At 52.9% G+C, this 24,643-nt stretch overlaps 1 protein-coding gene across 1 annotated transcript; it reads right to left on the bottom strand.

The window, feature by feature from the left end:
- Positions 1-1,182: 1,182 nt before the first annotated feature.
- On the bottom strand, positions 1,183-24,643 carry TNS4 (tensin 4). The gene is made up of 13 exons (XM_086357768.1): positions 24,587-24,643; positions 20,249-20,777; positions 13,602-14,025; positions 12,094-12,518; positions 9,528-9,614; positions 9,072-9,197; positions 7,555-7,647; positions 7,385-7,462; positions 6,061-6,132; positions 5,023-5,191; positions 4,172-4,240; positions 3,889-3,915; positions 1,183-3,390 (listed from the first exon to the last, which is right to left on the bottom strand). Exons 2-13 carry the CDS (start codon positions 20,685-20,687, stop codon positions 3,249-3,251), a joined length of 2,151 nt encoding a protein of 716 aa, XP_086213894.1. The 5' UTR covers positions 20,688-20,777; positions 24,587-24,643; the 3' UTR covers positions 1,183-3,248.

The raw sequence follows: 24,643 nt of genomic DNA, 5'->3' as shown, positions 1-24,643 counted from the left end.
CCTCTGCTGACCGTATGAAGAGGAGAAAGGTGAGGATGGAGAGAGACACTGGGAAGGGGCAGTGAGGGGTAGTGTATGTGTGTAGAGAACAAGGAGAAAGTGATGGGGTGGGATGGAACATTGAGAGATATGACACTGGGGGAGGCTTAAGACCCAGGACTGCAAGGCCTGGAACCTGCTGCAGAGGAAACTCCTGGATATCCTCGCCTGGGTATAAAGACCCCTCCCTTCCGGATTCCTGCCTTGGTGGTTGTTCCTCCTCCTTTCTGCACTTGCTGGGCTGGCGGCTCTGCCCATCAGCAAAAGTCAAGTGCTCTATTAAATCCTCCTGGAGGAAAGATAAGCTACATAAATGCAGTAGAGGTCATTACCTTCCGTAGACTCAGTCTGTGGCCAGGGAAGGGGCTGAGAGGAGGCCTTCTGGAACCGCAGTTGGGCAGTGGAAGGGGCGGCAGGGGCTCCTTAATGGTGGGTGGTTCAAGTGCATTGGGAGGTCTCTTCACTTCCTCCAGGCAGCTTTTGCCACTGGTCACATAGCCTGAGCAGAACCAGCAGCTCGCCCCTTTCCAAGGCTCTGCAGGAAAGGGGTGCCCCTGCAGCCCCTCTTGTACCACTTGCTATGGCCTGCCCATCTTGAATCCCTAGCTGCAGCAGGCCTGGAGAGGGCTGGGAGTGGAGCGTTACCCCAGGACTGGAGACAGAACCAGGATGAATGATGGGCCATTGTTCAGGTCGCCAGGGTTGGGCTGGCAGCTTGGGGCTCATCTGGATTCACGGACTCTTCCAGACTTGAGCTGTCCCTGTTTCACCTGCCTCTCCCCACCCTTTGGGAGCCCGAGTGAGACCCTGGAAGTTGGCAGGGATGTCACACATACTCACCTCAGGCCCTGGCATGCACTAGAGAGCCCGGGCCTCCTATCTTCCTGCCACAGTGGCAGGAAAGAGGTTGGGAAGAAGGAAAACGGGTGTGTTGGACACATGGGGGATACAGAAGAGTTTAAGCAAAGGTTTAAACCTTTGAAGTGGGAGCTGGTGGAGGCTGTGCTGCCATGGCCAGGGGCTGCGAGGGGGGTGTGGCACACATGGCTATCTCTCAGACCAGCTGCCACCGGCCCAGCCAGGTCCCCTTTTTTGTTCAGGTTTCCATCTCTGAGTGGACAGCCCTGAATGTCTCAGGACCAATTTTTGTGCAAAGACAGACACTTTATTTTCCATGAGGGGAGCTACAAGGCATCCACAGATATATGGGGGAGAGGGGCTCTCTGTGACCTTGAGAACTTGGGCACTGTGACCTTGAGAACCTTGTCCAGATTCTGTAGTCTCCAGGGTGGGGCAGTGCCTGACCACAGGCTGGGTGGGCTAGTCTCGGCCAGTCCAGCCAGCCCAGGACCGCTTCAGTCTGGTTTGGTTTCCTGGGTTGAAATAATAACCCTTCAGGCCCAACTTTGGCCAAAGATAATGATTCTCTGGCAGGGCCCCCAGCTGGGCGGGGTCAGGCACTGGTCTTTCATAGAGCAAAAGTGGGCTTCTTCCTTGAGCCTCGTCTTGCATTCTCATAGTGTGGTTTCCTTAGGTCCCCAGGTCTGCCAGACAAACAGTTCCAACTTCTTGGGGGTCTTGGTGGAGGTGGGGCAGGAAAGACCGCCCACTTCCCCAAGCCTCTTGGAGGTAGCTCCCCGTTTGCATTCTTGACTCTCTGCTGCCCTCATGTGGCTATGAGGCTAGTTGCCGCCCCAGCAGTGTACAGGGCAGTGTGTGCATGCGTGTGTGTGTGTGTGTGTGTGTGTGTGTGTGTAGGACTAGCAAGGCTGGGTCTGAGGCAGAACCAGAGAGCTGGCCCTTGTGTCTATTCTAGTGAGCAGGGGTGCTCACTGTCCCCACCTCCGGGTCTGGGTGACACAAGTAGCTCTAGGGCAGCCGTGACACACTTGCTTATGAGAAGCTGAAAGAAGAGATGGAACTGATGCTCATTTTCAATGGAGGGGACTAGACATCAAGATCTTAAGGACAGCTGAATCATCTGTTTTGACCATGAAGGCAAGTTCCCACATGCTTACCTGCCGAACAACCATGGCCACGTTGGCCTGTAGAATCCAGGACAGGCGGACCTAGCTCTGTCCTGGGAATAGCAGCTCAAGAAGCTGTCAAGGAAATGGGGAAAGGAACAGATGAGGGAAAGAGAGTCAGTCCATCCCTCCTTTGGTCCTTGTGCATGCGTGCTTGTGTGCTAACTCGCTTCAGTCGTGTCTGATTCTTTGCGACCCTATGGACTGTAGCCCACCAGGCTCCTCTGTCCATGGGATTCTCCAGGCAAGGATACTGGAGTGGATTGCCATGCCTTCCTTCAGGGGGTCTTCCTGAACCAGGAATCGAACCTGCGTCTCCTGCATCTTCTACATTGTAGGTGGATTCTTTCCTGTTGAACCACTGGGGAGGCCCCTTTGGTCCTCAATCCTTGCCAACCACCTGCTTTCAGGCCAGCCTCTGGCCATGGCCCCTGGGGCCCTACCCAGCACCTACTGTTTGCCGTGAAACGAGGGTCACAGGTCTGTAGCTCAAGCTGCTGTGTTGGTAGTGTCCAGACTGACAGAGTCAGGAGTCTTCAGAGGTTATTTTCATGTGGGGGTCTCAGATGTGGGTCTGCTTCAGAATCATAGGGAGCTTGTTAAGATACCCACAGATGTCCGAGACAGCTGATCCTGTCTGTTGCCTCCTTTTGTTTTTTTAAAGTATCCTTCTAAAACATTTATTTATTTGTCTTTGGCTGCACTGGGTCTTCATTGCTGTGCACGGGCTTTCTCTAGTTGTGGCAAGCAGGGGTTACTCTCTAGTTTCAGTGTGTGGGCTTCTCACTGTGATGGCCTCTTGTTGTAGAGCACAGGCTCTAAAGCGTGGGCTCAGTAGGTGTGGAGCACTGGTTTAGTTTCTCCGTGGCATGTGAAATCTTCTCCGACCAGGGGTCGAACCCCTGTCCCCTGCATTGGCAGGCAGATTCTTCACCACTGGACCACCAGGGAAGTCCTGCTCCTTTAAGGCTGAAGAGACTGAACCCCGGGAGGGAAGCAGGTCTGGCTGAAGGTTGCTGCTGAAGGTCATAGTGAGTTCAAGGGTTTCAACCTGGTACCGTTCTCCTCCAGTCCAGTGGATTGGTCCATCAGTGTGGTAAAAGGCTTCTTGCTCAGGGCAGAGGGGGGATCCTGAGCAAGCCCCTTGGGATATCTGGGAAGGCACACAGGAAGCTCCCTCCCCTACATCCTTTCTGGGTCCTGCAGCAGAGCACCCACCAGACTGATGACCTGTGAGGCCGGCTGGAGCGTGTCATACTCCGCAAAGAGGTGGCACACATTCTCCTGGGACTCAGTCTGGCTCTTGGCCACAAACCCAAAGATCCTGATGGGAGAGGAGAGCCGGGGTGAGGAGAGCCCAGGGAGGCACGAGACTGGGAGCTGGGGAACTCAGCCCTTCCCCAGCCCAGCACCTCCTTCCTGCCCTTCGCCAACCCAGCACCTTGTCATGATGGGAGCTCTCCTAGCGGGAGGACGTGCCTCCTCCGTCAGACTGGGAGATCCCTGAGTTTAAGATCTGGGTTTCTCTCCTTTGGAATGAGGGCCCCTGAGGACAGGACCTGTGTATTCCCCAGCAGACTGGAGGGTCCCTCCAGACTAAAGCCTGTGCCTCCCCGAGAAGACGGGGCTCCCAGGCTCCTGTCCACCCCATTCAGACTGGTGGCTCCCAGAGGGCCAGGGCCTGTGCTCTCAGCAAACCCATGGGCTCTTAAGGTCAGCATGGGGCCTCCCTCCTTCCCTGACTCCCTCCCTGTGTTGGGTCCGGGCCCTGCCCCAGGGAGACCTCTCATGGTGACTGACTGAGTGGACAGGAAGGCCTTACCTAGAGGGCTTGCAGTATTTCTGCCACCTGTGGGAGAGGAACAAAGATAGTCCTGGGTACCGATTCTCCGCTCCATTTCACAGAACTCTGGCTGAGCCCCGCGGGGTGGGAGGAGCCGATAATGGCCAGCTGTGTTTCCTCTGTCCCCACCATGCTCCCTCCCTTCATTCTGTTGCTCCTCACCCCTTGAGGTTCAGAGGCTCTGTCTGGGACCCTAGTCCCAGAGTCAGCGGGCAGCTAGACCCTGGCTGGCCTTTTCAGTCTGGCCCAGACTTGAACTTACTTCCGTTGCTCGGGATCCATGCCACAGAATCGGAGGGTGGCAAGGGGGTAATGGCGCCGGAAAAATACCCTGGGAGGAGGCAGGGAGGGAAGGGGAGCTGATGAGAGCCCGTCCCAGTGTCCTGGCCCACCTCCATCGTCTCCAGCTTCCTGTCCTCCAAGAGCCTCCTAGTTCCATGACCCCTGACAACCTGCTGTGACCTTTTCACTGCTGGCCCTGGACACGTGTTTGTATTTCTCTCCTTTCATGAAGGTCATCTGCCTTGTGTCCTATGTATTGGGGTTTTCTACCAACCCACCCAATCGCCCACTTAATGATTGGAGGGTAGAAATTGCTGGAGGAGGACATGGCAACCCACTCCAGTATTCTTGTCTGGAGAACCCCACAGGAAGAAGAGCCTGATGGGCTACAGTCCATGGGGTCACAAAAAGTTGGACATAACTGAAGCGACTAAGCACGCAATTACTGCTGGTCATCTCTTATTCCTCCAGCCCAGGGCCAGGATCTTGCTGGACTGAATCCCTGAGCCTGGGATGGAGCGATCTCACTGGTCCCCCAGAGTCTGGCCTACAGGAGATGCTCCATCAATGGATACAGATTTAATCAGTGCCCTATGACTGTTGTTAATTCCAAATCCATCAGTCACGATGAAGTGGGGCTTCAGAAAGTAGTCATTGCACTGAGGCCCAGAGAAGGCAGAGAACTTGTCTGGAGTCACTCAGCACATCACTGACCTCATTGGGTGCAGGAGCCTGAACTCCAGCTCTACCACTGCTCCACAGCCACCTCAGCCATCCCCTCCAGCTCACCCTGCCCAGCTCCGCAGCCCCAGGACAAGGGAAGTCCCTTACTTCCTCTGGACGTCAGTCAGGGTGATGCCCTGCTCGGTGACTTTGAAGTGGACCACGGTGGGCGTGGGGAGAACATCCCTCTCCAAGGTGGCCGAGATGGCCTTCTCCACAGCCAGGGCTCCGCTCAGGGTCTCCACGCTCACAGAGCTCAGGTACAGGGCATGGCAACCTGGGGTGGGGGGCGGGTGCAGATACTGCTTTGGGGCCCTGCCAGAATCCACTGGGTGAGTGGAGGTCACCCTGCTCTCCCTCTGCCTAGAACTGGGGAATAGGAATGCCATCCTGTTTGGGGAATCTAGCAGGCTTCCTCTTTGAGCCATCAGGCGGGTGGGTAGGGATTGTGTGGGTGACTGAAATTTGGGGCTAACCCCAGAGGACTTTGGGGTCATCTCTTGTTTGCGTTGCTCTGGCCTCTGGCCCTCCAGCAGGAGGCAAGGACGGGATGCTGCCCTGTGTGTATAGGGGTGTCCAGGCAAACCTTCCTTCTGTCCCATGGCTGGTGCTGCCCCCACCCCTACCCCTGACCCCCAACCGCAGGGCCCTGGCTCCTTGCTGAGAGAAGAGGGAGGAGACGGGAATGGGGAGGGGCCTTTGTGCTTGGGGCACGGAATAGGAGCTGTCAGTCACCCAGGTGCTGACCCGTGCCTGGCCCTTGGATGTGATGAAAAGTGACCCTTCCCATATAGACCGCCCCCAGGACTCAGACCTGACTCTCCACGGAGGATGCCCTCTCCAGGGCCAGGCCCTTCAGACCCAGAGAGAACCTAGTTTATCCATGTGTGCTCCCTGTATGTGGGATGGGCTCTAAGCCTCACCACGCCCGCCCCTCCTCTCCTGCCCCTCTTCCTCCTGGCCTGCTGCCCTCAGCCTCTCATCTCCTGGTTTACAGGCAGAGGGAAGAATGTGGCACCTTGTTAAAGATGGAGAAATAAAGCAGCAATGGGAAACACGTGTGGACCTGCATGTGCCTGCACAGGGCTGGGAGGTGCCCTGGGGCGGGGCACAGCCAAGCCTTCCCCACCCTGCCCCCCAACTCACCGGCAGATTTCTTCAGACAGGAGGCCTGGCCATCTGCAGAGGGGTCGGAGGCCCCGTCTCCACCTCCCAATTCTGAGCCAAAGCAAAGGAACAGGCCCCCAGGGGTGGGGTGCAGTCAGTGGACCCCCGTCCTAGGAACAGGCCTCATTCAGCCCTTCAAACGGGTCCCATCTCCGCCCCCACCTTCAGGAAGTGACTTGGCTGAGAAACCAGGTGTGATTCCTGTAATTAGGCAATCGGAGCTGCCCTGGGCTCCCCCAAAGCCTAGCTGGCAAGCTTTTTGATCCCTCCTTCCCCCTCCCGCCTCCGGCCCCTGGACTGCAGCAGTGACCTGGCCTCAGAGGCCCCTGGCCTCAGAGGCCCCTGACCTCCTGCTTCTTTCGGACCCTGCCCCAAAGCCAGGCTTTTTTTTTTTTTTTTGCAGAAAGCAGGGAGGCTCTCGCCATCACCACACCCGCGGCTCCCTTGGCCTTGACTCCTCTCCCTGAACCCCCCCAGCTCTCCTGCACACCCTGAGATGTGGGGGCACCTGGTGTTGTGCTGGGCTGTAAGCTCTGGAGAGGGCTCCCTGACTTGGGCTGGAGGTTTGACTCTGTGCCCTTGAGGAAGTTACTTAATGCCTCGAATCTTCCTTTTCTTTCTTTCTCCCCAAATTTCACCCATTGATCATTTGTTCTCATAATCCTCTTCCTTGGGGTTCATGAAACAGCTGTCTGTACCTTTGTGCTCTGTTAGCTCCCTGAACACTTTGGAACAAGACAGTAAGGGAGACTTGGGTTCAGATTCGACCCTTCCTTTTCTTATCTGTGAAATGGGGACAGCAACAGCAGTGACTATTTCACAGGGTTGGAGTGAGATGTGAATGGAGGAGGGGACGCCCAGTATATGTTGGAAAGTGAAGTCACTCAGTCGTGTCCGACTTTTTGCGACCCCATGGACTATAGCCTACCAGTAAATGTTGGACCTGGAAGTAAAAACCAAACCTGGCCGAATGGGCAGATTTATGCTTCTTTTCTCCTCTCCAAAACAGAGCTGCTATTTCTCAAACATCAACTCAGTACCAGGCGTTGTGCCAAAAGCCTTGCCTGAGCTTTTTCATTTCACCCCCTACTCAGCCTAGAAGTAGGTGTGATGCTAACTGTGCCCATTTCATAGATGAGGAAACAGAGGCTCAGTGAGGTTGACCTTCTCAGATGCTCATAGCTAGGAGGTGGAGATGTGGACAGACTCCAGAGCACGCACTTTTCACTGGGACACTAACATGATCCCTAAGTAAGGTGAGAGGTGACCCCTGAGAATGAACAGGTGCGGAGCCCCAGCCCACCTTTCTGCGGGATGACGAGTTTGCAGGGCAGGGCCAGGGCCATGATGGAGTGCTGGCACACGAAGGCAGAGAGGCTCCCTGTGAGGAAACAGAAGCCGTGCATCAGGAGCCTTCCCCAGGCCACCTACCCTGCCTGGAAGGGGCCTGAGGGCTGGAGAGGCTCAGCTCACCGAAGTAGGGTTCCTCGTCTGCTCCCTTGAGATGCACCCCTTTGGCGGAAGACTCGATGAGGAAGTGGCGAATGAGGTCACTGCTGTCCTCGCCTAGTCAGAGAAAGCATGTGGATGGAAGTGCAACCTGTTTCCTGACCCGCCTCTTCCAGTCCATCCAGAGGTTAACTTGTCCATCCCCCTGCCTCTGGGTGGGACTGCAGGTAGGTATCCTATCCTCGAGGTGTCCCATGAAGGAGGTGCCGACTACGTTTTTGCTCAAAGCCTTGTGTCCAGTAGGACACAACTGAGTGACTTAGTATGCACACGTGCAATTCTTTTTTCAGGAGACCTTGCTTTTGGTTTCAATAACTCTTGGGCTGGGTTTCCCGCTCCCCCTTCTTACTCCCTCCCAGGTGCTATCATTCTCCATCATATGGTCCCTGCTGGCGCCAGGCTGGCCTTGGGAGGGGGCACCACGCCCCTGGCCTCTTCTCCACCAGCCCACAGCTTCCTGCTTTCTTGGGACTCCTTGGCAGGTCTTCCTTGATAACTAACGCTGCCCAGAGGTCACTTTCTTATTTGAACAGAGAGGTGTGGTGTAGAGAATGTGGACTTGGGGTTTTTATCCTCTTTCTCTATTACTTGCTGGTTCAGGGGTCATTAACTCCCTCTGGGAGTTGTCAGTTCCCTTATCCATTCCTTGTGTAAGAGCTACAATCCTGGGCCTTCGATGAAGGGCTGTGGCCCAGGAACCCTGTAATGCAATGGTCTGTTCCTGTCTCTGTCCTCAGTGAGGTTTCACTGGTGCCTTGCACAGTGTCTGGGGTAGGGTGCTCCATCCACGTGTGCTGAGTGCAAGACCACAGGGGCTAAGCTAGCATACACGCCATTGTTGTGTAGTCCCTCAGTTGTTTCCAACTCTTTGCGACACCATGGGCTGTAGCCCACTAGGCTCCTCTGTCCGTGGAATTTTTCAGGCAAGAATACTGGGAGTGGGTTGCCATTTCCTTTTCCAGGGGATCTTCCCAGGGATTGAACACAGGTCTCCACGTCTCCTGCATTGCAGGTGGATTCTTTACCACTGAGCCACTGGGGAAGCTCATAAAGCCCAGTATTTACTTAATAAAAATAAATTGAATTCATGGAGGAAAAAAAGTCAAACTTTATAAACTTGATATAAAATGTTACTAGTTACTTCTTATTTGAGAAAACCAGACCAAACCAAAAGGGTCTCATTTTCACACGTTATTACTACATTACATTCCTTTGTGAGAAAGCCGGTCTGGACAGAGGTGGATACCAGAAGAGCGCAGGCTGGAGGGGGTCTGGGACCTTCCTCTTCTTCCCACCGGAGGGTAGAGCAAGGAGTCTGGGGACTTGGGGAGCCTCAGTGCCAGGACACCAAGGTCCATCCTCCCAGGAGTCATTATGGGAATGGCCCAAGGTTACCCCCAAGTGAGCGGCAGAGCTGGGACTGGAACCCACCACACCCAGGTGCCTCTAAGAGGCCTTGATGGAATACACAGACAGTCTACCTGGTCGGCTCTGGGCAGGTGTGGGGGCCTCCTGCACCTTCAGGGCAAGGCCGAAGGAGCCCCGGTATGAAGAACTGTCCCGCACGATGAAAGCCCCCGGCTCCTCCTTCCTCAGCAGCTCGATGGCTGGAACAATCCTTGAGTCAGAGAGAGTCACCACCCCACCGGGATACCCTCCCTGCCTCAGCCCAATTGGGTCCTCATAGAGCAGATGGTACAGAATTGCCTTTGGTCCCCAGGAAGTCCTTTCTGTTGTCTAACCTCCACCATTCCTGCTACAGTCTTTATTTGCTTGGGTCATGGGGTTTGCAGCAACACCCCCTTCCCTGGACTTGCAATTTGCCATTCTGTTCCCTCCTCTACATGAACCCAGGGCCCCATCTGCCCGATGTGGGGTGCCGGGACCCAGACCTGATTCCTGGGTCACTCAGTCCCTGAATCAGGGCTTCATTTTACCTTGCTCTCGGGAGATGCTTGGCTTAAACCAGTATTTAGATGTGTCCATCACAAACTTCATGGTGGGCTGCATGTCCCTGGCAGGACCTGGAGACAGACAGGGAAGGAGAACCCTGTAGGCCGGATAGAGGGGAACTGAGAGACCCTCCCCTTTCTCTGCCCAGCGGTCCCATTCAACCCATCCTCCCCTATCCCTACTCCGTTGTATCTCCAGCTCCCTAAAGGGGCAAAGTCCATCAGAAGAATCCCAGGGCTTTGTGCCATCTAGGAATCTATCCTTGTATCCTTGGTAACAGATCACAAACAAATAGATTAAAAATTCAATGAGAAACAGTTTCTCAAATTGAATATTACGCAGTAGAGACAGAAACGGGATAAATAAAAGACTCTGAGATGCATCATTTGCTTGACTTTACATTTTTCTTCCCCTTTAATAATCCTATGAGTTTCTTGGTGGTGGTGGGGATATTCAGTTTGCAAAAGAAAATGAAGAAAAGGAGAAAGGAAAGGAAGACAGCAGATCTGGGCAGAAGAGCATCCAGGAGTCCGGAGATGGAGTCGGATTCTGATCTGAGATGGCTCTTTCCCTCCTGAAACCCAGAGGTAACTGAGTGAACCAGAAATCCTGTGAGGGTCTGTAATGCTCCAACAACTCGGAAATGAAGCTGAATCTTGTCTTGAGAATAGTTGGTGGAATTTGCTAAGATCCCAGGGATAATGTGTGATTATCTGGGAATCACCAACCCTGGATGGGGATATCACCAGGCCAAATAAATGTGCTCTTTGAGATGTGAAAATTCCACCCACCCCATTTCCCTGGGTCCCTAATGGTTGGATGACATCACCGACTCAATGGACATGAGTTAGAGCAAACTCTGGGAGACGGTGAAGGACAAGGAAGCCTGGCTGCAATTCATGGGGTCACAAAGAGGTGGACTCGACATAGTGACTGAACAACAACAAAGGCAGAGAGCAGTGGTTCTCGGTTTCAGCATCTTGAAAAGGTGTGTTACTGCCAGTTGAGAATAACTCATCGTAAAAAATGTACTGATATCTGCAAACGATTTGTCCTAGGAAAATGTTCAAAGGCATGCTTGTCACCTCATTTTCTCTTGTTCTCATTGACATGGCTTCGTGGGTGGGAACGAGCAGCGGGCTAGAGTGAGCATTTCACACCCCCCAGGAATACCTTGATGTCTGTGGCCATGTGAGGGCTGAGAGCCCGGGAAGGAGATGACTGAGCCACAGGCAAGCAGGCCTCCTGTCCTTGGGGCTCAGTGGGGGGCTCTGCTCCTGGGAGAGAGAGACCCCAGGGTGCTAAGGATTAGCCTGTGTTTACTGCTCTGGGCTCTGGTTGGCTTTGTTCTTTTTGGATGCCTGTAGTTCATGACTACAGGGAGGAGGGTGGTTGCTGTTTTGTGGTTTTTAGCTGTCTGAGTTGGAATGCATTGTCTCCGTTACCCTGTCCTGCCCCGTCTGTGTTCGTCATCCGCCAACGTCAGAGTTAGGACTGACTCTCCCTCTCCTGGGTTAGTCACCCAGCCTGCTGCTTCCATATCCTGAGGGTCTCCTGGCTCTGTCTGCTCTCCTCCACCCTCTGCCTCGCCCTGGACCACTTTGTGATGAAAACCCAAACAGAACCAAATAAAAACTGCTCTCCCTGCCAGGCCAGGCCCTGCAATTCATCTGCCGCGCAGCTGCCAGAGTGATGGATTGAGCATGCGCCTCTGAGTCCATCACTCTCCGGTTTGAGAGTCTCAGAGGGTATATCAGTCCTGGGTGTTCTTTGGAAGGACTGATGCTAAAGCTGAAACTCCAATACTTTGGCCACCTCATGCGAAGAGTTGACTCATTGTAAAAGACTGATGCTGGGAGGGATTGGGGGCAGGAGGAGAAGGGGACGACAGAGGATGAGATGGCTGGATGGCATTACTGACTCGATGGACAAGAGTTTGAGTGAACCCCAGGAGTTGGTGATGGACAGGGAGGCCTGGTGTGCTGCAATTCATGGGGTTGCAAAGGGTCGGACACGACTGAGTGACTGAACTGAACTGAGGGTCTCCTGGTCCCTAAAGGGTAAAGTTTACTCTTCAGCTTGGTGTTCATGGTCTTTCCCAATCTGGCCCCAGATTACTCCCAATGACCTCACCCTGCACAGCCCAACATCCAAGTCATTTCCTAAACATGCCATGTGCTTCTACATCTTCATACCTCTGACCTGGCTGTTCCCTCTGCTGGGGCAGCCCTTCCTCTGCTGCTCTGGCCATGAACTTTTGATCCACTTTTTGGCCTCCCCACTTCTCCAGGTAAAAAGGCTCACTCCTTCCTCTGTAGCCTCACAAGACTCAGAACATCTCTTTACTTCTGTGTTTATCCTACTCTGCAGTAACCCTTTGGGTTTTCCCCCTCTCTAGACTGTGTTCCTACTAAGTGGCACAGTGCTTGGCACACAGTAGGTACTTAATCAGTGTATTGACCCACTCTTGAAGAAATGCATTGGTGCTTTGCCTGTTCTCCATTAGCCAAACCTTACAAAGCGAGAGGTATTGACTGGTTTACAACTTACCCTCCGGGGATGCGGTAGGAGGGGCTTCTGGCAGGGTCTGGCTGTGGCTCCTGGTGGCTGGACAGGGCGTGCTGGAAGAAGTAGCCCCAGGGCGGACAAAGTCCTGGGGTCCTGGGGTCCTCTGGGATGGGGGAGATCCTGGCTCTGGGAAACCGTTGATCAGCACAATGGGTATGTCCGTCATGGAGTTAGTGATGGATGGTGGGCAACTGCTGGCATGTTCCTTGGCCAGTGGTGGGGAGCGGGTTGCTCTGGGCTGGCCCATGCTTGGGGTGGCATTGCTGGGGACCTGGAGGTCACTGGCTCTCGTACACAGGGACACTGGACCAAGGTTGTGGAGGCTGGAGGAAGAGCTGCTGGGGCTTTCCAAGGATCTAGAAGATGACTGATGGCTGGAGATGCTGGAGTGGAGGAGGGACTGGCTGCTGTGAGGGGAGAGAGCAGCAGGAAGGCAGAGTGTTAGGAGGTGGGAGTGGACTGTCTGGGGCCAGAGCTGGGCTCTGGAATTTAGTGATGTAGGTGCCCGTGGCTTTGGTCAGAGAACTGTATACTTCGCCCATCCACCCCCAACCCCGTCCCCAGAGCCCATCTGAGCCCTAAGGGATGCTGATGGATATAGGAGTGTACCTGCAATGTAGGGTCTGTGGTCAATTAAAGTAGCCAATGGGCTGCCCCCTGCAAGGGACTCTGTTCCCTCTGCCTTCCAAGCCATCCAACTGAGTTGTCATACCAGCCATCCTCCCTACCCCCCATCCCCAAGCATTCCCAAGAATCCGGCACACAGGCTGGACCTGGGCTGGACTATGTCCATGACTGATGCAGAGGGAATTCTCCAGCTGGAGGAAGAGAAAGAGGCCAGTTCTGCAGCCAGCCAGGCTTCTCCCTGAGCTCAGAGGCCCATGCCAACGCATGGCTGTGGAATCCCAGTCTCCTTGCCAGGGACTGCCTGGGCACAGTGGCTTTGGAGCTGGTATGGGGGACAGAGGTCCTGTGGTTTGGTTTTCCAGGGCAAGATGGGTAAGTGTGTGACTCTACTCAGAAGCCTGCAGAGAACTGCGCTGGGGCGATTGTGAATAATGCCCCGCCAGATTTGCTTCCTTCCTGCTAGGTTTTGCCAGGAACAAAGATGAAGGAAGCTTTTCCCAGACCCTCGATTCTGTTTATATTCTGTGTTTTAGTTTTTTTTTTTTTTAAATCTTCCTACAGATGGGCTGTAGGAGGGCTGGACAGGATACAGGTGAGCCTCATTAATGCAGTAGTTCTTTTCCCAGGAGGTAAATAGAAGTCAAGATTTTCCTATATTGAATGATATTCTAAATGCTTGAGGAAAGCTTGAGAGCCAAATGGCATAAAAGAGAACATTCATTTTTATTTTTGGTACAGTCCCAGATTTTGCTCAGAAAGAGCGGGATGTCTGATTTAGGGTGTGTGTGTGTGTGTGTGTGTGTGTGTGTGTGTGTGTGTGTGTGATGAAGGCAACATCAGAAGCTGTAGTGGGAGTTACCTACCTTCCAAATACATAGCTGACATCAGACGCTGGGCTGCCTGACAGCATGGAGACTCTGCTGCTCAGCTGTGGGCCCTGGCCCCCCAGCCCCTTCTCCAAGCTTGGGGAAGCCACCAGTGGGGAGCCCAAGCCGTGGGGGCCTGAGGCCTTGCTCCCCATGCCAGGAATGGAGATGCTGGGAGATGTTGGGGGGTGAGAGGAGGGAACTGCCGAGGGGGGAGCGGGGTGCTGGTGCCCCCTGCCCTGGCTCCCAGAGAAGATGAGGCTCTCGCTGCTGCTTCGAGTCTCTCGGGGGAGGTCTCTGGAAAGGAGTAGGCCACCAGTGCGTGGGGAGCCGAAGGGTGGGGTGACAGATGGGCTGCAGCAGCTCCGCGGGCCATCGTGGCACCTTGACCTGGTGGAGGTCACCTCGATGTACTTTATATCTTTGGGGAGAGAAGCAGAGCATTGGTGAAACCAGGGAGCTTAGACTCGCAGAACAAGGATGCTGGAAGAGTCCTCAAGACCATCTGGTCTCTTCTTTCTTAGAGAGTGCTGTGCTGTGCTTAGTCATTCAGTCATGTCTGACTCTTTGCGACCCCATGAACTGTAGCCTACCAGAGGAGCCTAGTGGGCTACAGTCCATGGGAACTTCTCCAGGCAAGAATACTGGAGTGGGTTGCTGTGTCCAGGTGTCCCGCATTGCAGGCAGATTCTTTACAGTCTGAGGTACCAGGTAAGCCCATATATATGTGGGCTTCCTAGATGGTGCTTGTGGTGAAGAACCTTCCCGCCAATGCAGGAGACATTAAGAGACGTGGGTTCAATCCCTGGGTTGGGAAGATCCCCTGGAGGAGGGCACAGCAACCCACTCCAGTATTCTTGCCTGGGGGATCCAATGGACAGAGAAGGCTGGCAGGCTACAGTCCTTGGGGTCACAAAGAGTGGGACATGACTGAAGTGACTTAGCACGCATATATTAAAAAAATTTGGCTGTGCCCCAAGGCATGTAGGATCTTAGTGCCCCAACCAGGGATCAAGCCCATGTAACCTGCAGTGGAAGTGTGGAGTCTTAACCACTGGACCACCACCCTTTCTTATACAGATGAGGAAACTGAGGCCCAGGGAGATGTTTGTTGGAATCAGGATCAGCCTCCAGCTTCACCTTCAGGGACCAGTTTCAATGTCACCCTCTCTGTGACAACTGCCCTTGGGTGGAGAGACAGTGACACGAACATGGGCTTTGGAGTCAGACAGACCTGGGTTTCAAATCTGGCTCTGCCCCTTGCTCTCTGAGAGCTTGGCGAAGTGACTTGACCACCTAGAGCCTCAGTTTCCAGGCCTGTAGAATTGGGTGGCTATACCCAGCCTCTTGGTGTTACAGTAAGGATGAACTGAGATGAAGGTAGGTGGCACAGCACAGCGTCTGGCACATAGTAAGCCTTTTAAAGCTGAGAGATCCTCTCCTTCGTGTGTGTTCCACTCCCCAGCCGGAATGACTGCACTGGTCACATCTTGAGATGCCTCTATTACTTGGCTGGTGAAAGCGGTTTCTATGTCTGTGCCTGCAACGGAGGCAGGGATTCTCAAACTTGGTTGCATGCTAGAATTACCAGATGAGCTTCGAAAAGTCCTAAAACTCAGGCTCCATCTGGTGCCAATTAGATCAGAACCTCCAGGGGTGCGCCCAGGCCTCAGGGTGTTCGCTTAGCTCCCTAGGTGTTTTCACCGTGTACTGGACTGCACCACTGTGGTCCCCGGCCCTGCAGCATCCCTTCACCAGGGAGCTGGGAGATTGTGCAGAATCTCCGGCTCCACTCTAGGCCTACCGAATCAGAATCTGCATTTTAGCAAAATCCCAGGGGAGCTGGGTGCACCTTGGAGTTTGACAAGTCAGCGTTAGGGTTCACTTGCGTGCCAGAACTCCCTGGGGGCAAGGCTTGCCTGCCTTACTGAGCTGTAGACTCTTAGCACCCGAGGCTGCTGACTCACTCTGATGCTCTTTCATTCCCTAGTGGGGGCACCTAGGACTCTTGTTCCTCCCTGGAGTGGGGTGCCCTCTGGTTCTGCCCATGGGGGGATGGGTACCTCTCCTCCTGACTTTGGGGAGGGGAGCTGTTCTTGGTGCTGTTCTGGGAAAGGAAATGAACGAAGGGGGTCATTGAGCTGCTCCCTTCTAGAGGGTCGTGAGTCCTGCCTCTGGCTTCCCAGGATGAAGACTAGGGCAGAGTCATGGGAAACTGTACACTTAACTCCCATCTGCCAGCCTCCCACCCCCCTGGGCTCTGGTGCATGCACTATCCCCCCTCACCACCCCCGAAGTCCCTGCCTGCCCTAGCCTGCTCTGGGGTAGGACCTTCTGGCTCAGGACCTTCTAGCCCTGCTCATGGTTACTGCCTCTGTCTGAGCCTGCTTGGGCTGGGTAGGGGTGGAGGATTGCATCAGATGGAGAGGGGAGGCTGGCAGGTCGACCTGGGCATGCTGTCCCAGGGGGTGGAGGAACAGGCCTGGCTTTGTCGACAAACAAACCTAGGTGTGAGTCTAGGCTTTGCCACTTTCCCGCCAAGAATCATCAGGTAATTTTCCTAACTGCTCTGAGCCTCAGTTTCCTCATCTGTAAAGTGAGGATCTATGGTCCATGGTGGGCTTCAAAGAGCGTCTCCTGCCCACCTGCTTTTGGGGGACAGTATTGGCCAGTTGGCTAATACTCTGGCTAAGGTAAGGGTCCCACTGATGAGGGCAAGAGAATATTTGGTACAATGTATTGTGGGCTCTGAAAGGGAAGTTTTGGACTGGGGTAGATTCTTCTGCAAGGTTGGCAAGCATGACTTTTTTTTTTTTTTTTTTAATCGGTCTTTATAGTATTTATGGGCTTCCCTGGTGGCTCAGATGGTAAAGAATCTGCCTGCAATGAAGAAAACCCGGGTTCGATCCCTGGGTTAGGAAGATCCCCTGGAGAAGGGAACGGGTACCCACTCCAATATTCTTGCCTGGAGAATTCCATGGACAGAGGAGCCTGGTGGGTTACAGTCCATGGGGTCACAAAGAGTTGGAGACAGCTGAGTGACTAACACTTTCACTTTCACAGTGTTTATGCTCATAATCCTTTCAAACCTCAAGACTGCCCTTATGCCCAGTGCCAGCAGGCCCGCTTTTACAGTGCATGAAACTGAGGCTTGGAGAAATGTAAGGGTAGAGCTAAGATTTACGGCCCCTTTTAAAACAAAGGCTGGTATTTACTGAGCATTGTGGGCTAGCACTGCCACAGGCATATTCCCTGTGTTAGCTCATTTAACTCGCATGACATCTTGACTGAGGTAGGAAACATTCTTAATTCCACGTCAGATGAGAAGTCAAGGCTCACAAAGGTTGAGGAGGGACTCCCCTGGTGATCCAGTAGCTAAGACTCCACGCTCACAATGCAGGGCCCTAGATCCCACAGGCCACAGTTAAAGATCCCATATGCCGCAGTGGAGATGGAAGGTCCAGCATGCTGCAACTAAGAGCAGCCAAACAAATACATGAATAATGTTACAGAAAGGGTTGAGGAAACTGATCCCTGCTCCTGCACTCTGTCTGCAGGGAGCTCTTCCACGGAGACAGGCTCCTCAGGACCCTTTGCCAAGGCCTTACCGGTAAGTAGGAGCTCAGCGGCTTTGGGGAGGGTCTCCCGGCCTGGTGAAGAGAGACCAAAGGCCTAGCTGAGGGACTGAGAAAGAGCAAGCAGACTCGGGCAGGAAGGGAGGGAGGAGTCCTGGAGCTGTGAGTCACTCCCGCTGCTGTAGCCTGGCCTCGAGGTGGATGTGGCTGGGGTGGCGGGGCCCCCACCCCATCACCTGCGTGCACTTGCTGTTTACAGGCCCGTGGGGCAAGTCTGAGCAGTGCTGGGTGGATGCAGGCGCCGGCACCAGGCCGGGTGGGTGGAGGGGGGCCTGTGTGGGTGGGGGGCGGACAGACGTTTATTAGACACCCTTCACTCAGGATTGGCAAACTGCCTTGCCTGGCAGAAATTCTGGAAAATAAAATGGAGGTCTGTTCCAAGGATGGGGAGGGGTGGCAGAGGAGGGGATACGGTGTTTGCTTCTAGAAGCTGTGTTCCCTGGGGGTGGTGGATACATGCCTGCTCCCCGCTACCATGTCGCCCCTGGCCCGCCTCTGGTTAATCTGAAGGAAGGTCAGCAAGACGCAGAGGCAGAGAAACTGGAGGGGGTGGTGGTGGTGTAAACTCAGTGAAGCCCTGGAGGGCAGAAAACTTGCTCCGAGGAAGAAAGAAAAGTTAGAATATGGACTTTGGAGCCCAGAGGCCTGGGCTTTGAGCTGACCTACCACTCACTAGCTGTGTGACTGTGGCCATCATTTCCTCCCCCTGAGCCTCAGTGTTCTCATCTGTAAATAAGGTTTCCACTATTTTCTTCCCAGGGTAGACGCTGGGATCATGCTTACAAAAATCCCTCTATACATTTTTAAGGGAGGGATCGATATAGAATAGCCAATGGTTAACTTTTGATTCTGCCAAGTTGGGACAAAGAGAAGCTGTGAATGTCTGCTAGCATCACAATTACAGAACATCTTCCACTCAACACGCCAAAAGTAGGACGAGTGAGAGTGCAAACAGAGGGGCCCTGCACACTGGGCACATTTGGCTGGGTGAAAACTCACTGAGGGGCTGTGGGCCGGGGAGAGCTTTGTCACCAGGAGCAGTGGTCTGAGGGGAGGGTTTGGGGAGAGAGGTGCAGTCACCACAGTGACAGGCAGGCTCTCACTATTCTTGTTATGGCAGAGAACTTCCAACAGGGAGCTGACCCTCTGGATACCCTAGGAGGTAGTGAGCTCCCAGGCATCACTGGTGTTCAGGCAGAGGAAAGAGGAGAGGATTTTTAGAAATTCCATCAAGGGGAGCTAGGTGGCTTCATCAGGACCCTGGGACCACTGCTGCCCTCTGGCGCCCCCTGCTGCCAAGAGTCTGGTAATCACATCCTCACAAGAGCAGGTTGTGCCTAGGGCATCTGAAAGGCCTGACTACTGCCCATCCGTCCCTTGGAGGAAGAGCCTTGTTGTCAACACCCCAACCCCATACATGTGCACGCTACCCAGAAACTGCTCTCACCCTAGTTGGCCTTGACTGCATAGAAGCCCTGCCTTGGGGCATGAGCATTAAAGTCCCGGGCTTGCTCCTGCCAGTGATAATTAGGCCCAAGCTATCTTTTCTGCAGAGACATGCCCACGACTGGCCTTAAGAAGCAAAAGACTGTTGAGGGATGGAGGTGGTTCATTTAACAGGCCTGGTAGGCAATGCTCCGGGAGCAGGAGCAGAAGGCCGGCTAGAGCCCAGGAACCCAGGTGCCAGAGGACCTGGGTGCTGGGCTCACCTCCACCCCAGGGTCTGACACTGTCCTGGAGCTGGTCCTAAATGCAACTCCAACGTTGACTATAAACAGCCACCACCGATCATGACCTATAGTGTCCCAGGATTTGTGATAAACACCCATCAGATGTTATTCCTTTTAATCCTTGCAATACCCTTTGAGGTGAAAACTCATCTCTGTTTTACAGAAGAAGAATCTGAGACACAAAGAAGTGTAAGCAGCTTGTGCAAGGTTTGCACGACTCCAGTGATTAGGCTACACTGGCTTCTCACTCAAGTCCATCAACCAAGTCTTTTCATTTGTAAAATGAGGATAAAATATTCGTCTCATGGAGGTGGATTGGAGGGATCAAATTATTATCATCAAAGGTTCAATTATTAACTGCTCAACACACAAGTGCCTGGATAGGATGATAAATGCTCAATAAGCAGAAATTCTCCTGGATCCCATCTCTAATCTTCTCTGTATCCTCTAGCACACACTGATTGTTTAAACCCCTGGAGGCCTCAGTCTTCCAGCCTGTCTAATGGGGCTGCTGCTCCATGATCCTCATCCTCAATGTATACTTGAAACTCTTTGGGAAACTAAAGCCAGATGCAGAGATTTCTGGACAATTGTGGAGGTGGTGGTATCTTGGAGTTGGCTTGAACTAGCTCAAAAAAGCTGATTGTTAAATTTTCAATATTTTTTTCAGCTTGTTGCTAAATGATGTAAACATTGTAAGTTAATATAGTTTGATGCTTTAGGCATTACTAAAGAGTAAACTATATAAATTTACAATGTAGTGACATATTAAAAACCAAAGTAATAAATACTCAAAAATTCATCATGTTCTAATTATTTGACTATGTCTATACTTGAAGTTATTTACATCTATCGTTACTGGTGAGGTGAAAATACTATTCCTATAAAAATTTCAGGGGACCAAGTTAGAACCTAAAGAGAGACACCACAGAAGACTAAGATTCAGGGACCACACATTTATCGAGCTCTTATTTATATGCATGGCATCGTATAGTATTCTTACCTGTATTAGCTTATTTTAATTCTTTGAGAAATTACATAAAACAGGTATCCATCACTTTCCAAACTCAAGAACCAAATAGAATTGGACAGTGAGGACTACTTATATTTATCCCTTGTATAAAGCGGAGGAAACAGAGAGGTTAAGAAACTTGTTTAGAGACGCACAGCAGTCCCCAACAGGACATTGTTCTGTGTTCCTCCGATTTGATAGAAAACTCCTTCCTCATAAGGACTGGTCCCCAAGTCCTCTTCCCAGCACTGTGCCCCAGTTCCTTACCCAAGGCTTCAGGCTCTTCTTTCTTCTTTCCCAAGGTAGTGCTCTGGGTGGGCTGGGCCTCGGGGCCACCAGGCCCAGGAGGGAGCAGCTGGAAGGTGGGATCCAACTCCAGAATCATCTGGTTGAGGCTCTCCAGTGAGAAGTCAATGTAGGAGTCAAGGTCTTCCTGAGCCCCTGAGACCTGCTCCCCTGGGGCCTTCAGGAGGCAGCTGGCATTGGCTCCAGCCTGTGGGGCTGGCTGGAGCCTGCCAGGGGGCCCCTTGCAGGGCATGGGGGCCATCAGCGCCTGCGCTCCCCAGCCTTCCGTGGTGTAGTAGGGACATGGCGGCGGCAGGCTGGGGCTGGGGGCTGGGTGCAGGGCCCTCCTGGGTTCCTCACAGGGAGCCAAGCCGACTGCGGGGCCTCCTGCCAGCAGGGGGCTGGACATCACCTGTGACATGTTGAGGGCAGTGACTTGGCAGTTTACCTCTGGCTTCCAGCCAGACTCACATCCCACAGTTGTCACTTGCCAACTGGGAGCTCCTGGGACCTGAAAGAAGCCAGGGGTGGGAACTGAGTAATTTCTGTGGATGAAACCTCTGCCTCCCCTCCCCATAAAGAAAGGCATATATATTCACTCATTTAAAAGCATGGCTGCTGGAGCCAGACTGCCTGGGGTTTGTATCCTGGCTCCCCCAGTTACTAGCTGTGCAACGTTGGGGAAGTTAATTAACTTCTCTGTGCCTTGGTTTCCTCATCTATAGAATGAGTTAATATTTATGATATACTTAGAACTTGCCTAGTACATAATAAGCAGTATGCAAGTGATGGATAAATAAAATAATCTCAATAGATGTTTGATGGCTACCTATTATGTTCCAGCCTTACTTTTAAAATAAATAATAGCTAAAATTCCGGATTCCCAGGAGGCGCTAGTGGTAAAGAACCCACTTGCCAATGCTGGAGATGTAAGAGACTCAGGTTAGATCCCTGTGTCGGTAAGATCACCCAGAGGAGGGCGTGGCAACCCACTCCAGTATTCTTGCCTGGGAAATCCCATGGACAGAGGAGTCTGGCAGGCTACAGTTCATAGGGTCGCAAAGAGTCAGACACAGCTGAAGTGACTTAGCATAGCACGGCACAGCTAATATTCATTGAGTAATTATATGTACCTAGGCTCTGGTGTATAAAACCTTTTAAAATCCTCATAACAACCCTATGAAGTAGATGCTATTATTATCCCATTTTACAATGGGAGAACTGAGACACAAAGAGGTAAGCAACTTGCCCAAGGTCGTCAGGCCAATGGGTGTCAGGGTAGGATTGGACCCCAGCTGTGTGGTGTCAGGGCCCCTGCATTTAGCTGCTACTCAGCCTGGGCCAGTTGGTGAAACAGACAGGCAAGCAGGTGAGCAATCACAACAGTGTCATCGGGGAGGAGGGGAGTCAGAAGGGACTCAGTGGGCACAGGGAAGGGGAGGGGGGAGGCCAGGGAGTGGGGGAGGCCAGGGAGGACTTCCTGGAGGAAGGGACATGTAAACGGAGACAAGGACGAAAAACAGGAGCTGGCTGGGCACACCAGGTAGGGGTGAGGAGGCAGGTGTATTCAGAGGCTGGATGGACCGAGGAGATCACAAGACGTTACTGAGCATCTGGGAAACAGAGAGAACCTAGGGTGAATGGAGGGGAGGTTGGGGTTGGGGAGGCAGGCTGGGCAGACCCTGCAGAGCCTTGCAGGCTGGGTTTGGTAGTGCTGACTCAACCCTGAGGGCAATGGAGAGCCACAGAATAGTTTAGAGTTTAGGAGTGACATCATCAGATGATATTCACTCCCTGGGGGCTCATCTGGGAAAGAGACGTCCCGGGCTTCCTGACTGTGGGAAGTTCTTCCCGTTGTTTAGCCTTAATGCTACATGATAGCAGTTTCTTCCAGGAGGTAAGAGGTTCCAAAACAGAGGCTGCCAAGAAAACTGTAAGGAGCTGGGACATGCTGATTGTGCTACAACTGCCTGCCCTGAGCCTCACCTTCCCCCTGCCCCTAGCACTCCCCAACTCCACTTTTCTCCTTTTCCAAGATATGTCTATTACATTCTGCTTTAGAGTTAGACCTCAGTCTCGGAAAAGTCATTGAGACCAGTCTGGGGCAAATGAAATGAATGCAGACTTCGGAGTCTGGAGATTTGAATTCAAACCCCAGTTCAAAGAGTTCCTTAAGGACTCGCTCTGACCCTCAGTTTCCTCATCTGTGAGATGGAAATAAGAATTCCTGCTATATATCCTCCCAGAAGGTGGTGTGGAACCAGTGAGATCCTGCTTGTAAAAGCTATCGGACAATTCTAAATACTACTTAGAAATCAGGGCTTATATAGAATATAACGCCTTCATAATAATAAATAATAAGAGCTCCCATTTACTGAGAATTTACCATGTGTCAGGCACTGACTTTCCCCATGATAACTCTTCTAATCCTCTCATAACCCTAGGAAGTACTGCACCCCTATTACCAGTCCATTTTACAGATGAAGATACTGAGATTCAGAGAGGTTAAGAAATCTGTGTCGGCCACACATCCAGAAAAGTGATAGAGCTGGGTTTTAAACCCAGGCCTGGACTTTCGACCTTTAACTGTTTATATCACATGGAGTTCAAATGCAGAGAAACACCTGAGGTCCAGAGAGGGACTGTGAGTTGCCTAAGGCTCCTGCTAGACCTGCTGCCAGACTTCTCTTTGGCCAGATCCTGGAGGGGGCAGGCACATGTTAGGCTCGGGAAGCGTGTCTATAAATGGCAGTGAAAGGGAACGAGGAATGGGCCTTCAAACTCCTTTCTAGGGGCAGCTAAGGACATCAAGCTTTGGCTCCAAGCGCCCTGGGTTTGTCGGGGCAGGATCTCTGCACACCCTGAAGGTTTTCTGGCTGTGCCTCAAAGAGGACCTAGGGTTATGGTCTCTGGGGAATGCACTGGGTACCTGGTTCCTCCCCCAGGACTAGGATCCAGGATATCTGCCTACTGATTTGGAATCTGCTTTTATACCACCCTGGGCAAGTGTCCTTTCCTCTCTGGGCTTCAGTTGTCCCACCTGTATAATGGGAATGCAATCGTAACAGACACTTAAAATGTACTCATCTTGTTTTCTCAATGGTTCTCTGAAGAAAGTACTCTTACGGTGGGGCTGGAGAGGTTAAGGGACTTGCCTGAAGTCATACAACTCACAGCACCCAGAGTGGAACTGGGATCTGAACTCAGGTGATCTTGGCTCCCGGTCCCATAGTCCTTGCCACTGTTTCATAGATTTCATAGATCCATTTCACCTTTCTCTGCCCCTTCTGGGATTCTAGAACCCAGTGGGACAGGCCTGAGATTGAGCAAAGTTTAGGCAGCCCCTTGGGATTTTCTTTAAGTCTTCTCACTTTTGACACTCCCCAAAGCACCACCAGACCTCCCAGGGCAGGATCTGGCCTCACCCCTTTATTCCTGGACACTCTTTCTTCTGTCCCCACCAGCACACGTCTCTAGCTCTTTCCTTCCTGATCAAAAGGGGAGGGGAAGACCCCTGGGCTCAGCACTCTGTGTGTGTATGTTGGGGGGCCGTAGTGCTCCAGCCAACTCAGTCTTATTTATAGGTCCTGCCCACCCATGGGACTCAAATCTCCTTCTTTGTTCCCAAGGGCTCTGGAGGCAGGGAGATCCTGATTCCTGGGCAAATCCCCTTGTCAGTTTCATTGCCAGCTTCTTCTCCTGACTCACTCTTTCCCTCCTACAAGCCCAGGGCAGTGGAGGGAGAGGATGGCAGAGGGGAGGACAAGTGTCCCGCAGAGTGCCTCACCTCACTAGCCCAATCCCCTCCCCACCCCCCTGCTGGAAGAGTGGCTTCTGATCGTCCCCTGGTCCCCACTTAGACCTGGAAAAGCAGACCTGGGACAGGAGACAGGGACCCGCAGGGGCAGTGAAGGTCTTTCCCTAACCGTGCCCTGCCCACCCTCTCCCTCCCATTCTAGGATTCCTGCTGGCCTCTGAATGATCCAGCATGGGTTGGGGGGTGGGGCGGGGCTAATGGCCAGGCCCTGAGGGCTCTGGGCTGGTGGACAGGAGGATCGGTTCTGGGTCTATTCCCTTCCCAAGTCTCAGGACCCTGGGCAAACCCCTTCCCCTCCCCAGACCCTGGTTCTCTCATCTGTACACTGAGGGCTACAGATTTAGTTCCCTCAAAGTGTAGAACTTGAGTCTGTGGTCCTGGGACCATCTTGTCTGTCTCCACCTTCACTCTGAGCCCCAGGAGAGGAGAAAAACTGGGGACAAGGGCTGGCTGAAGGGGCTGAGCCTCCTCCTCTTTTCTCCTTGAAGAATAAAGGCGCCTACCTGTTGTCCAGGGTGAGCAAGACGCTTCTGCCTTCACTCTTGGCTCCTGGGACAGAC

Source organism: Bos grunniens, chromosome 19 (genome assembly GCF_055505025.1).
Source record: "Bos grunniens cultivar Pamir isolate PY7600 chromosome 19, Bosgru_T2T1.0, whole genome shotgun sequence".
Lineage (NCBI taxonomy): Eukaryota > Metazoa > Chordata > Mammalia > Artiodactyla > Bovidae > Bos > Bos grunniens.
This window is presented reverse-complemented; position numbering and strand designations above follow the sequence as displayed.

What these genes read in the sequence shown, in the direction of transcription:
- TNS4 (XM_086357768.1), bottom strand. Translation starts at nt 20,687, where the DNA reads ATGTCACAGGTGATGTCCAGCCCCCTGCTGGCAGGAGGCCCCGCAGTC. An exon ending in AGAAGAGCCTGAAGCCTTGG is followed by an intron (nt 14,026 to 20,248) that starts GTAAGGAACTGG and finishes CTCTCCCCAAAG; the next exon opens with ATATAAAGTACATCGAGGTG. An exon ending in CTGTCTGAAGAAATCTGCCG is followed by an intron (nt 5,192 to 6,060) that starts GTGAGTTGGGGG and finishes CCCCCACCCCAG; the next exon opens with GTTGCCATGCCCTGTACCTG.